The 12,976-nt window shown below is 35.7% G+C and overlaps 1 protein-coding gene across 1 annotated transcript in view; it reads left to right on the top strand.

Moving 5' to 3' along the window:
- DNTT (DNA nucleotidylexotransferase) overlaps nt 1–12,976 on the top strand; it is a 98,423-nt gene that overhangs the window by 28,857 nt on the left and 56,590 nt on the right. Inside the window, exons 6-8 of the mRNA XM_068139627.1 lie at nt 8,045–8,215; nt 9,482–9,553; nt 12,279–12,402. Coding sequence (XP_067995728.1) covers nt 8,045–8,215; nt 9,482–9,553; nt 12,279–12,402 — 367 coding nt within the window. The remainder of the gene's footprint in view (nt 1–8,044; nt 8,216–9,481; nt 9,554–12,278; nt 12,403–12,976) is intronic.

The following is a 12,976-nucleotide window of genomic DNA, read 5'->3' as shown; positions in this document are numbered from 1 at the left end:
GCCTTCATCTATCCATTTGGCCATGCCTTTGTAGAAGGCAATCAGATTAGTCAAGCAAGATTTCCCCCTGGTGAATCCATGCTGGCTGCTCTTGATAACCCTCTTTCTTTCGTGTGGTTAGATGCTGGAGAGTCAGGCTTGGTGTAATGCCAGCACTGCTTAGCCCTAGCCAAAACACTAGTGTATTATCAGCCTTTCCTAGCTACCAGTAAATAGCAGAATGCTATGAGGGCTGTTATGGGGAAAATTAACTCCATCTCAGCCAGACCCAAGATATAATGTAACTCCTTAGGGTGGTTGCTCTTTCTTCTGGTGACCAAAACCTGCAATGACAGCTGAAGACTTGGGTATTTATGAACTGAAGGAGCTGTCCTGTTCCCTGGAGGTGTGATAGTGGGTCTGTCTAATGTAATTGGAGCCTGATTTTCAGTTTTGCTGGTGTTTCATTGGTTTTGTATTAAGGTTATGATTCATGTTCTCAAAAACGTGTTTTAATAGATTTATTTATATTTTCAGTGCTTGCACTTAGAAAGTGCAGTGAAGCATTGGTATAATTCACTTATTCATTCTGTGGGCAGCCAGCCATTAAATGACAGGGTTTCCCTGGCTCAGTGCTATATATCCTGAAAATTAGGTCCAAACTATCTTGAATTATGTGTTGATGACAGTATTTTGTTATAACAACTTTATTGTATGAGCCAGGATTGTTCCTTTTTCTTACAGATTTTCTGTTTTCTTTCATTACTTGAAAATAATGTTTTTTGGTCCTGCCTCTAACAGGAGAACAAAGCTATTATTTGCTCATGCATTCTTGGATGAGCTTGTGGATTCTTCCTTTTGCTAGACTTTTCCCTGATACCTTGCATCAAATTTCTTTTTCAAATGAGTAGCAGAAGAGTTTAAGAAAGAGAAGTAGTCTCTTCAGAAGAGCAGGAAAACAGCTGCTAATAAGCAGGGAGGTATGTAGAACAGTGTTTTTAATGTGCTGATTTTGATGCTTCTGGTGACTTGATTTGTGGAGAAATTGGTAACTGGTGATCAGTTTTAAGCTTAAGTACAGTTCTGTATGTATGTTACCATGAAAGACCATTTATTAAAACCAAATAACAGAGATATCCTCATCAAATATCATTGTGGTTTAACACACTAGGTGTAATGTCTATGTTCAGCTGTTTTATGTTTCCTTTCTAGTGCAATAGCCAGAAAATAACTTACAGAAAGGTGCTTCCATCATGGAAGAAGCTATAGCAGGACTGGGAAAGATTGTGCAGATGGGTATGAGTATGTTCAGTATCAAATTACTATTTTATGAGCTGTTGAGTAGTAGCAAGGCCTGTTCTGTAAAGAATAGATGAAGTATGTGAAATGGCTTGCCAAGGAAGAGACAATGGCATTGTGTGGCAGTTCATGAAGGAGAAATGCAACTGCTTCAGAGTTGTGGGGTTTCATACGTTCTTTGTCTCACTGTGTGTGATGTACCGTGGCCTCATGGTACATAGTTTGGGAACCACTGGTATAGGCTTCACTGATTTAGATGATTCAGTAAAGTATCTGAACACATAGCCCTGAGTACACAGGTGAACTGTAGCTGTTCAGATGGGTAAAGCTGCAAATCAAAAGGGCAGATCACTTTACCAGAGGCTATACTTCAGCATGTTTCCTTTATGTTTGTCTTAAGTGTTAATGTTATTATGGAACATGACATTACAATGTTGTTTTCTTTCTCATTTGTAAATAGCTAGCCATCCTTCCCCTCTCCTATTGAAAATATACACTTGGGGGTTGCATTATGTTTTCATGTGGTAAAATAAATGGAGTTGTTCTGCTGTGCCTGAGGGGGGTCATTGGATTTGAATATTAATACCAAACTGCAATAAAACTCAGACATTCTTCTACAAGGAAAATGCAATTTAATTCCTACAGAAGAAACTAATTAAGTCAGAGGCAAATGGTTCTGTGATTCTGAGGCTTATTGCTAATGCTACAGAATGTTACTTTGCTTTGGCTGTTACTCATGGTAATGAGAATGGGGATGCTTAGTACGGGAAAGATGCCTGGTTTCCACTCTATTTTTATTTTCTTCTGTTTTTTTAACTTACAGAAACATGTATCAGTTATGCCAGTGGCTCAAGCATTTATTATTATTCCATTTTAAAACAGACCTCAGGAGAACCTCAATTTTAATTTTATAATGAACTTGGGAGTTCCTGAGGTAGAAAACTCCTAACTGGATGCCTACCCTGGGTAGCGTGTACTGTCTCTCTAACATAGCTTACTGCCATAAAAATTCTCCAGAAAGTACATTAAACTTGCAAAATTTGTAAACATATGTGAAGTGTGTATCTGCCCTAAATGAACTGGTGGTTTGGTCTGAGGAGGAAATATCTATTCTTAGAAGGAGAGTGGGAAGAATATAAATACAGACAGAATATAAATACATCTGCAAGTTTTGCTGACCCAAGTTTGTGTGTATGCATCAAGTTTATGCTGCCTTTTTTTTTTTGACCATGTTAATATATGTTGTCTATATTTAGCATTTTATGCTTCTGATTTGCGCTGTGTGCTTTTTATCTTGGGTAGTGTTATGTGTTTGACACACTAACTGCATTTTTGTGCCCTTTCAGCCAATTTTTTCTCACGGTTATGTTGTTTTCACATTGTGTGAAAAAATATGGAAACTTCTCAAGAGAACTATTTTTGGCTGTGCAAGAAATGAACCTGTTGTTATTGATTGATATGATGAGCAGCTGGAACTAACATATTTCTTTCTAATGACAGTGTGTATACAAGGGTCCTGAGATCATGCACATTATGTTATTACTGTCAGTATCATTCTTTCACCTCTGTTCCACTGGCTGGTGGATCAAAGATGGCATGATAAAATCTTTGGACTTGGGCAAGTATTGGGCTTTTCAGTTCAGATACCAAAAGTAAAAATAAGTCAGAATGAATAAAAATGGATTTTTTTTCTTTTTTTTTAATCACTTTAGTCAACACTACAGGTTGGCTCAAATGGCTTAATTCTCCTTGAAATAAGCACCTGAAAGCATTTGTTCTCATAGAACCGCAGTTATTTTCTCTCTTTGTGTATACAAGAGGTATTAATGAGTCCTATGTCTCTTCCCACTGACATGGGAAATTAAGATTTACACTTGGGAAAGTGAGAATAAAATTATTTAAATGGATAGTTCATTCTAAATCTCTTCAAAATCACTTTGGTCAGTTTTGAATGGACACCAAATACTGGCAGCAGCAATGTGATGAGGACTAAGAAGTACTCTGGATTTACAACTTACTAAATAAATGTCAAGTAGAAAATAGTGCTTGAGAGGAAAGACAATTTAGCTCAGATTGCTTTTCTGAGTATAACAGTCCTTCAACCATGTATTGTGTGGGATGATTAGGTTTGTTTCTTTGTTTAGGACACTTTGCTATTCAGCTCTTTGGATTAAGTTCACCTGTACAATGGTATGCTACTTTAAAATTTGTGCTGAAGTAGAATGAAAGGCTCAAGTAAAACAGGGGTCTTTTTTATGAGAGATGCTGTACAAACACATTGTAAAAGACAATTCAAGCCCTGGAGAATTCCTAGCTCTAATAGACAGTAAATGAAAGATAGCAAGGGAAATAATGGCAGGGAAGTCTGAATCTGCTTTCCAAGGTCACACAGCAGAGGATCAGTGATCGTAGGCAGGGGAATAAGACAATTGCCCTGTCCATGAAATTGTAATGCTTTCCTTACAAAACAGATTAAATTTAAAATGCTCTTGGTAGTATAATATTAGTGATCTCTGTTCTCATGGAGTCTTAAACTGAGATTATTAAGGACTATTTTGTAAGTAGCAATGGAACTCCTCAGACAATCTTATTGAAACAAGGAGGATAGTATGAAGCATAGCATGAGAACATTAGCTTCTTTTGTTTTTCTGAATGTGAGTGGGCTCCTGTACTCTGATATTCATATTCAAAGTTACTGGGTTAGCTGCTTAGCACAGATAACCCAGCATACCATTATTGAAGATTATTTTTCCCAAGAAATCATTCTCTTACATTAGTTGAGAATCTTGTTCTTTACGTTGATTTCAATCTTGTGATTTTTAGCATTTGTAATATATCATAGTGCGAATTTTTACATGTGCAAGACACTGATAATTTTTGGGTGTCCCTGCCCATGGCAGAGGGGTTGGAACTAGATGATCCTTGTGGTCCCTTCCAACCCTGACTGATACTAGGTAGGATACTATGAATTTTGTTTTGTTAGTGATATTCTATCTTATTACATCTTAAATACCAGATAATATCTGAACTTCAAAATTTCTGTTGGTACATCCATCCTCTTCCCTGTTATTAAAATAACTGAACAAAACCTTTGTCTACTTTTGTATCTGACCTGCTGGGATCTGGAAGTTCATTCCATCCCTAAATTTTTCACAAGCCCAAGTCTCACTAACATACATTCCACAATTTCAGACATGGATGGAAAATTCACAATAGCCAAGAAACTGAAATGTAAGCCAGCTGTCTATCACATTTAGTTAGAGCAGCCCCTGAAGAGATTATAAAAATCCCATGTGTTGGAAGAAATCTCTAGAAATTCAGTTGCCTATATTTTAGTTTAAACTAGTGTATTTCAAACCAGTAATCTGATATTTTATCTGATTGATAAAAAGATGGTAAGATGCTTAATGTAACAAATATGAAGGTCAGTAACTTTCCTTTTTATGTCACCATAAGGAGATTTCACCAGAGATCTAATAGATTGCAAGCTTTCTCTCAGCTAATATAGTAGTTTGATGTGCTTTTCCCCTCTGGAATATGATTCAATATGGGCTATAATATTCAATAGGCAGCAACTCCACTTGGAGATCAGTTGCTTGCTTTATTTAAAGCAGAAAGATTTTATCAAAAAGAATGTCAAAAGCAGTTTTCTGTGAAAAGAGAGAACTGTAATTAATGGCAGCATTTGCAGGCAGTGTTTTGTACAGGGAATAATGAATATTCAATACTATTTAATTGTTTATTTAGAACAGCTTAATGAGCTCTGCAAAGACAGGAAAACACTGAAAAATGCAAACTAGAATGATAAAAATGTTTTGATATATATTTTCTTATTTGCTGTTGACAGCCTGTGAGTAAAACGCTACATGATTCTATGTGACTCTCTTTCCCAATAATGGTGGTGACATCTTTGCTGAAAACTGCCCTCCTGCTAGTAGAAAGAGGCTAATACCTCTCTAAACCAGCAGTGGTACTGGTATATGCAGACACATTCACCACAGAGGATGATTATTTGGTGTAGCATACAGCTATGGAAATGTCCACATGTAAATGTCCAAACAGGCCTTCTGTCGGGAATGAGAAAAACCATTCCTAGACTTTCTGAGCTTCCTAATAAAGAAGATGACTTTACTAGTCTCTGTCATTACTGCATACTGCTGAGCCAGGTACTTATGAGAACTGTTTTCTGTCTGTGTATTTGCTTGTATAGACTTTTTTAACAAGAAGGTAACAACAAATTTTTTTTTTGTTTCTTTTCTCAGTGTTAACTGGAATAAGAAATTTCTCGCCACACTGCGTTCTTGAATACTCATGTGTGCAGATTGTAAAGAGAAAAACAAAGCAAAAAAGTGTCATAATTTTGTGACCCTAAACCTCACTTAAAGCAAGGACTAGTAGTTTTTTATTGCATAGGCCAAAAGAATCTTTGTAGCTTATAAAGAATAAAAAGAATAAGAATTGAAAGACTATCCAAAGAAACCCACATCAGAGGAAGCACCTGACTCATATCACTCCACTTCTAAAATACATATTGCTCGTTGAGTAGTAGTACTGTATATGCTGTATTTGTTCTTCTATATGCAAAGTTGGATGAATCCATGCTGCTTGTGACCTCAGACTGGTAGTTTCCTGTTTTGCGTGATTTGTTTTTTTGTTTCTGAGTGGGAATCATGTGCACCTGTCTTTAACCCAGTAGTATCTAGTAAAATGCAGCATAATCTATCAAGCAAGTAAAGACTGTAAATGTGGGAGGGGAAAAAAAAGGAAAGTAGTGGGATAAATTTAACAATTAGCCACTGCAAGAGCTTTAAAGATAGCTGTAAGGAAGTTGAGGTTGTTTTTTGGTTTGTTTTTTGAGGTTCTTGGTGACTGGTTTGTTTTATTTTGATTTTTTGTTTGTTTGGCTTTGGTTTGTTGTTTTCTCATAGAAGCATTCTTCCCCTTCCCTTTTAATTTCTTATACCCAAGGGCTAGCTGAAAGTAAATACTGACAGAACTTCCAGATCAAGAATCTTTCTCAACATCTCTCTCTCCCTCTCTCTCTCTCTCTGTCTTTCATGAAATGTTATGAAAATGGAATTGCAGAGCACTTACTTGTAAATGTAGCTTATAAATGTGCAGCTAAAAGAAGATTCTTGCAGTGAGATGGACAACAAGTGACTGATCCTTGCAGAGGCAAGGAGTGAAGTCATACTGGTGACACAGAACAAAGCAAATTCTCTATAGCAAGCCCGAATGACTTATTTTTTATATTATAACGTGGTAGTATGGGAAAAAAGAAAGGAATCTAAAGCAAATTAATGCTAAGATAAAAAAGGCAAAATTTTAAATTATTTTTCTCTAAATTGTATAACAATACATTTAATTGTAAATTAAATGCAATCTGAGCTCAAGTATGAATGGTGATCCCATAAACACTGAGGACAGGGAAATATTGTTCAATCTTGTTCCTTTTTACTATCCTCTGCAGTTGTTGTTCTAGTAAGTCATTTGCTCTCAATATCTGTATCACAGGGTGTTACTCATCCTTCCAAAATAAGTTCTGAATAGGCACTGCTCAGTGAAATGTTAATTACAGGCAGATGCATGCTGACAGCTATTTCTTTGTTATTTTGTAATGCCCCATGGGTCAAAGAAGAAACAGAAGTAAACGGGAAAACAGGAAAGCTATGCCACAACTTACGCAGTAGGATGTGTCACACTTTGGAACCTGGGATGTATTAGGTGGTCTTTTGAGACTGGCTGAAGAGTAAGTAACAAATTCTCTGGCAGGAGCACAGGACACTATGCATGGCTGACTTGCTTATGGTCTGTACCTAGCCTGCCCTATGCTGCTTGAATGGTGCACAAGAGCATCCAACAGCCATGTGTTGGATGTAGTTTAGACACATATTTTGAACAGTGGAAGTCTCTTCTGAAAATGATACACTGTTGCTTTTACAGTGTTGTAAATTTTTGAGGTTTTTTGCAAGGTTTCATTAGGAACTCAGATTGTGGCTGTTATCAGCCCTAAGCCTCTTAATTCCACAGTCATTATACATACACATAGAATTATACATAGAATAAACCAGGTTGGAAGAGACCATCACGTCCAACCCACCAACCAATCCAGCCCACCTAAACAACTAACCCATGGCACCAAGCACCCCATCAAGTCTCCTCCTGAAAACCCAAGACATAGGAAGGCAACGTCCAGGTAGTTTTGAGCACAACGTCAAATAAACCAAGCCGCGGGTAGCTGAAGAACAATAAAGAAAGTGCTTTTCTCTTTTCATTAGTCATACATCCATAAAATGAGAAAAGAGAATTTTCTTCTTAAATTATTCAACAGAAGTGTGGCTATAAGTTCAAAAAGAAAGCTGTTTCTAGTATTGCCACAAACTCCTGTTTGGTTGTGTCTGAAAACACAGTTGGTCTGTACTGACCTGATATGTTTGGATGCAACACTAAAAGTTATGATGCTGCTTCACATTGATTCGTTAGATCTGCATAGAATATGGAAAGTCTGCCTCACAGAAGATTTTTAAGGATTTTAAAGATCAAAATATCTCCCCACTTTTGTCACTAAAATATGGTTTTATAGTACCTGGGAAATTTCAAGGGGTTAAAAATTATGCTAATTCTTTTAATGGTGAACTCTGTTTTCACCCTATTATAAAGAAAGTATTCTTGAATTAGAGTACAAAGTAACCTTTCTAAGGAGTATACTGAATAATTTAAGCTTTTATTAACCTTTAACGTTTTTCTACACATCTTCCATCCCCAGGATGCCTTTGAGATAATGGCTGAAAGCTATGAGTTCAAGGAAAATGAAATATTCTGCCTGGAATTTTTGAGAGCAGCTTCTGTGATGAAATTTCTTCCATTTCCAGTAACCAGAATGAAAGATATACAAGGGCTGCCCTGCATGGGAGACCGAGTCAGAGATGTCATTGAGGTAACACCTCTGTATTATCTGCCAATTGATTCTTTTACAAATGTGCTTCTAGAGGCCACAGAGTGCTACATTGACATCTCTGTATTTACACATCCTCCTGTATTTCCTGTAATAACATTATGTTTCCTTGTTACTAAAAATGCAATGATTTCTGGAAAGCTTTTGTAGTGACAAGAGGTTCTGCCCTTAGGAATAAAGATAATTAATGAAGAAATATAAATTAGTAAGTAATGCTGCATCATCTTAGTAAGCAATTTTTGAAGGCTTACTCTGATTTGGGTGTGACAAATTAACTGTTAATAGTTTTGTTCATGTAACTTCTGCCCTTGCAGCATCACTCTCCTCACCTGAATGCTTTATTAGAAATACTATTTTTGCAAAACTGGTAAATATTTTAGTATTTTGATGTTAAACCCTACCTTGCTATGAGTTATAGCAGAGCCTTTTATCTAGGTGATGGATGAGCTTTGCATTCTTACTGGAGCTTGAGTGTCCCCTGCATTTTTCTTCAATTCTTAGGCTTGCAGGATTCTGTATCGCAGGTTCTGTTATTCTAGCAGGAAACTGATGAACAGGTATCAGCTGCCTGGAGAGGTTTTTGATGAGTGTTGTGGTTCACTCTGGCTCCTTGTTTGCCTCACTCCACCAGTTAAGAATGTAGCTGTTGAAGTGCTCTTTGTTCCTACTATCTGGGGACTGGAAATTCAATTATGATTCACTGAAAAAAAAGACATATTGGGGGGGGGGGGGGGAAGGGGAGTGGTGGTGTTATTGGGGGTGAGGGGGAGAAGGAGTGGTGGTGTTATTTGGGGGTGGAAAGATTTTTTTGTTTCTTAGTTATTATCAAAGAGACTGAAGGAACTGTACACTCAAGAAAAAAATCTTACAATGTTCTTTTAAGAATAATGAAATCTAATTTTCAGGATAACTGATTGTTAGCTTATAATAAAGAGCTTCTTTCTGTCTGTGAATTATGAGTAAATATATTCCAATGTCACAGTTTCTACTTCATCCTTGAGTAAATTTACAAGTAAATACGTACTGTGAAATTTATTCTGTGGCTCCAGTTTCTTCTTCATCCTTCAGTAATTTTCTTTCTCAAAAACTATTTCAGAACTTGATCCTAATGCAGAATAAAACAATGTGATAATTAAGAATGCTCTTCATGTTTTACAAGTTGATAAGACTTTCTTTTAGGTTACTTTATTGAATCTTACAATAATTTTGATACTTTATTTTTTTAAAGTAATGGTTTTCATTGTTTAGGAGATTATTGAAGAAGGAGAAAGTTCTAGAGCTAAAGAAGTGTTAAATGATGAACGTTACATATCATTTAAGGTAAATCTTTTGAGGCTTGCTGCTGTTGAAAATTGCATGTTTTACTTTGTTTAGTAGAACTTAGACATTGCCATCAATTTTATTGTAAAGGAACATCCAATATCAAGTATGAAGAATGAAAGATCTTCAATAAAGAGAAAGTAAGGGAGACAAACTGTGACAGATAAGGAATAATGGTGAAATCAGTTCCCATTTAAAACTAATGTGAATGTGATGCTACACTCCTGCTTTTGGGCTTGTACTAAACCTTTTTCCTAAAGCTAATGTAATGCATACTCTGCTGTACATTTAACCCAATGTTGGGTTTATTTTTTACCTCAGTTATCTTTATGACATTCCACCATCTTATTCTAGCATTAAGAAAATATCAAGTGAGGAAGATGACTCAGATTTGTTTCCACTAACTTTTGTGTAAGGCCAAAGGAAGAGTACTGGAGACATTTTTTTGTTCGGCAGATTGTAGGTTCAGAGTCATGGTCACACTTCTTTACAGTTACAGAGAACCAAAACCACATAAATACTGCAGTTCCCATTTCTTAAATTTGCAGTGAATTCCCCACTGAAAAAATATTTTTTTTTTTTCAATTTTATCTGCAGTTTTAATCTATAAAAATATCCTGTTTGTGTCTTCAGAAACATTTAAATCAGAGAGTAAAAGGAATGGGACTGCTTAATTATCCTGAGTTACTCACTTTTGCTTCACCTATCCAAAGGCTATCCCATTCTCTCTGGCTTTTAATACAAGTAAGAAAGAATGTTCAGTGCTAGTTCTTGATGCATTTGTAGCAATGCTTAGAGAAGAGGTTTAGATTTACAGGTATAGCAGGATTCAGGAACCAGACCTCCTTGTAATTGGTAATAAAGATTGAAGATCAGACATTAAATTTGGAGTTTAAGAAAAATTCTTGGAGATCAGAAGAATAATCAGAGGAACCTATAAGAAGACATTATCTCAACTATCCTTTAGGCCTTCTTTCACTTGCTGAATACCAAACTAAATTATGTGACACTTGTTAACTGAGCATAGTCAGGAAGTTTTGGCTGAATTTGCTGTAGCCAGCTTTTCCCAACAATTTTGTAATGTGTTTTTCAGGAAGCCAAGAAGAATCCTGTAATGTTAGTGAATTCCTAAATTTTATTGCTTAACATGGTTCTGGTAACTACTGCAAATCACTCAGTATGTCATACTGGCATCTATGAATATACTGAATAACAATGAATCTTAGTATGAAAAGAAAAAAATGCAGTGTTTTGTTGTTGGTTTTGGTTTTGTTTTCCCCCCTAAACATTTGGACAGTGACACAGAATCCATTTTCTTTAGTTCTTTGTTTCAATATAAATTCTCTTAGAATCTTTCTAAACCTACTAATAGACCCTTTTGAAAATCTTTTAGCACTAGCAAAACCAGTAAAAGATAACAAGTATTTTAAAACCCCACATTCTTTCATAAATGCACATGATTCAGTCAAAGAATAGGTAATATCATTCATTATATATTAAAAAAAAGGGTCATTCCCATTTAATATTATCCAAGGTTTTAATTTTTCTCTCTCCATTACCTTATTTCCAAGGAATTAACCTTCTTAGAACAACACAAAATAAAACTAGCAAGGTTGGAATTCAGAGGTCATAGTTCCATGGAAAACAGCAGTTCTTCATGTCATACACAGCTACTCACTGAATTCGATAAAACTACAAAGACACTATTGAGAGCTTTAGTATTGACAAACTGAACATAAAGAATGTGCTTTTGGGCAAGCATGAATGTTTTCCTTCTTGCTTTCATGTCACTGTTCATCGGAGATATTGATCCATTGAATAATGCTTGCAATGTGACATTTTTGTTTTACATCCTTTCTCAGGAGAAAAGTTATTATACAAAATTCTTTTTTGAATAAATGGAATATAAGCATACTAAAAATTCAGTGACTGGTAGGTTTGGGCAATTACTTTTTTCCAGTGGGCAAAACAATGTAATCTGTACTCCAAATGAAACATGTAGAAATTTAGCTTGGCCCACATGAGGGTTAAGAATTTTAAGACTACATATAATATGCAAGGGGGAGAAAAAAGAAGTACTATTTGCACTTGAAATTGAATCCCATTTTGGAAAACAATATTGTCCATGACCTCCCAATATATGTGTTTCATAGAATGCAGTACAAGAATAGATTATGTACTCACCATCTCTTTGTATGCACCATTGAGATCCATTGCCCTCAGTGCAGAATTTCAAGATCCATGGGGTTCCCACTGACCACAACTTTCCAGAGTGCTGCTACAACATCATGTGTACAACAGAGAGCCGGTAGTGCATGCAATATGAAATTGTTAAAATAGTCTTGATATATCTTTTATTCTATGGAATTGGTGTAAGGGAATCCAGCTACTTATCATTGCGAAAAACAAAGACTGTTATCCTTACTTCAAACCTTAGTTGACAGTGTACATGTAGGTAAACTGCATAAAGATACTTCAGCATCTTTGTTTAGATTTCAGTTTAATGAGAGCTGTGCATATGTGTAAACAATTATCTGTTCAACATCTCTGTGCAAAGAAAGGATCTGAATCTATATGTTTGCATTAGGCTGTTATTTATCTTAAATGTGAGATAAACTCTGCCCCAGTATTTTTCCCTGTGAAACCTTATGGTTGCCTAGTTCTTGTTAGTTCACTGTTCCTTCAGAAAACAACACTGAAATGTGTGGTGTTCTACTGACCTTAGCAATTTACTTCAGTCTTTGGAGTTGGAGTGAAGACATCTGAAAAATGGTACAGAATGGGTTTACGAACTCTGGAAGAGGTAAAAGCTGACAAGACCCTGAAGCTGTCAAAAATGCAAAAAGCAGGTAAGGTAAAAATCTCCTAAATGCTTGTATCTCAGTACTTTAAGAACTTGATAACAGAATCACAGGAAGAAAAGTCCACTTATACATCTATTTTCTTCCTGCAGTGTCTTGTGAACATTATGTACTCACCATCTGTTTCCTAAATTGTCTTTATTAATTATTTGAAATTGATTTCTGTGCTATTTTAAAATTATTAAGTTAAAATAATATTTGGGTTAACAGAGATCTAAATTAAAATGATGTCATTGAAAACATATCCATTTCCATTTTACATTTTTTTATTGCTTACACAGATGCTCCATAAGATCTGCTTTTATACACAAAACTATTAATGAGTCATTATTGCATAGGACATGAAAAAATTGCAACATTAGTAAAGCCTAGAACTATTTATCAGAGATGACCTATCCTTTCTAGGCAACCCTACTTTAATGATAAATTAAGGTTTCTAATAAAGTACATAATCCTAGCATGTCTTAACATTGAAGTGTTAAACATGGTCAAATGAATCGTATTCCTTCCCCATAGTTGGGATTTAATTTTTTTGTCTATATCTTTTCCCTAAACAAGGGAA

Source organism: Melanerpes formicivorus, unplaced genomic scaffold (assembly GCF_026170545.1).
Source record: "Melanerpes formicivorus ecotype bairdi unplaced genomic scaffold, bMelFor1.0.p_v2 SCAF_6, whole genome shotgun sequence".
NCBI lineage: Eukaryota > Metazoa > Chordata > Aves > Piciformes > Picidae > Melanerpes > Melanerpes formicivorus.
The sequence above is the reverse complement of the archived record's forward strand: the minus strand, read 5'-3'. Positions and strand labels throughout refer to the sequence as shown.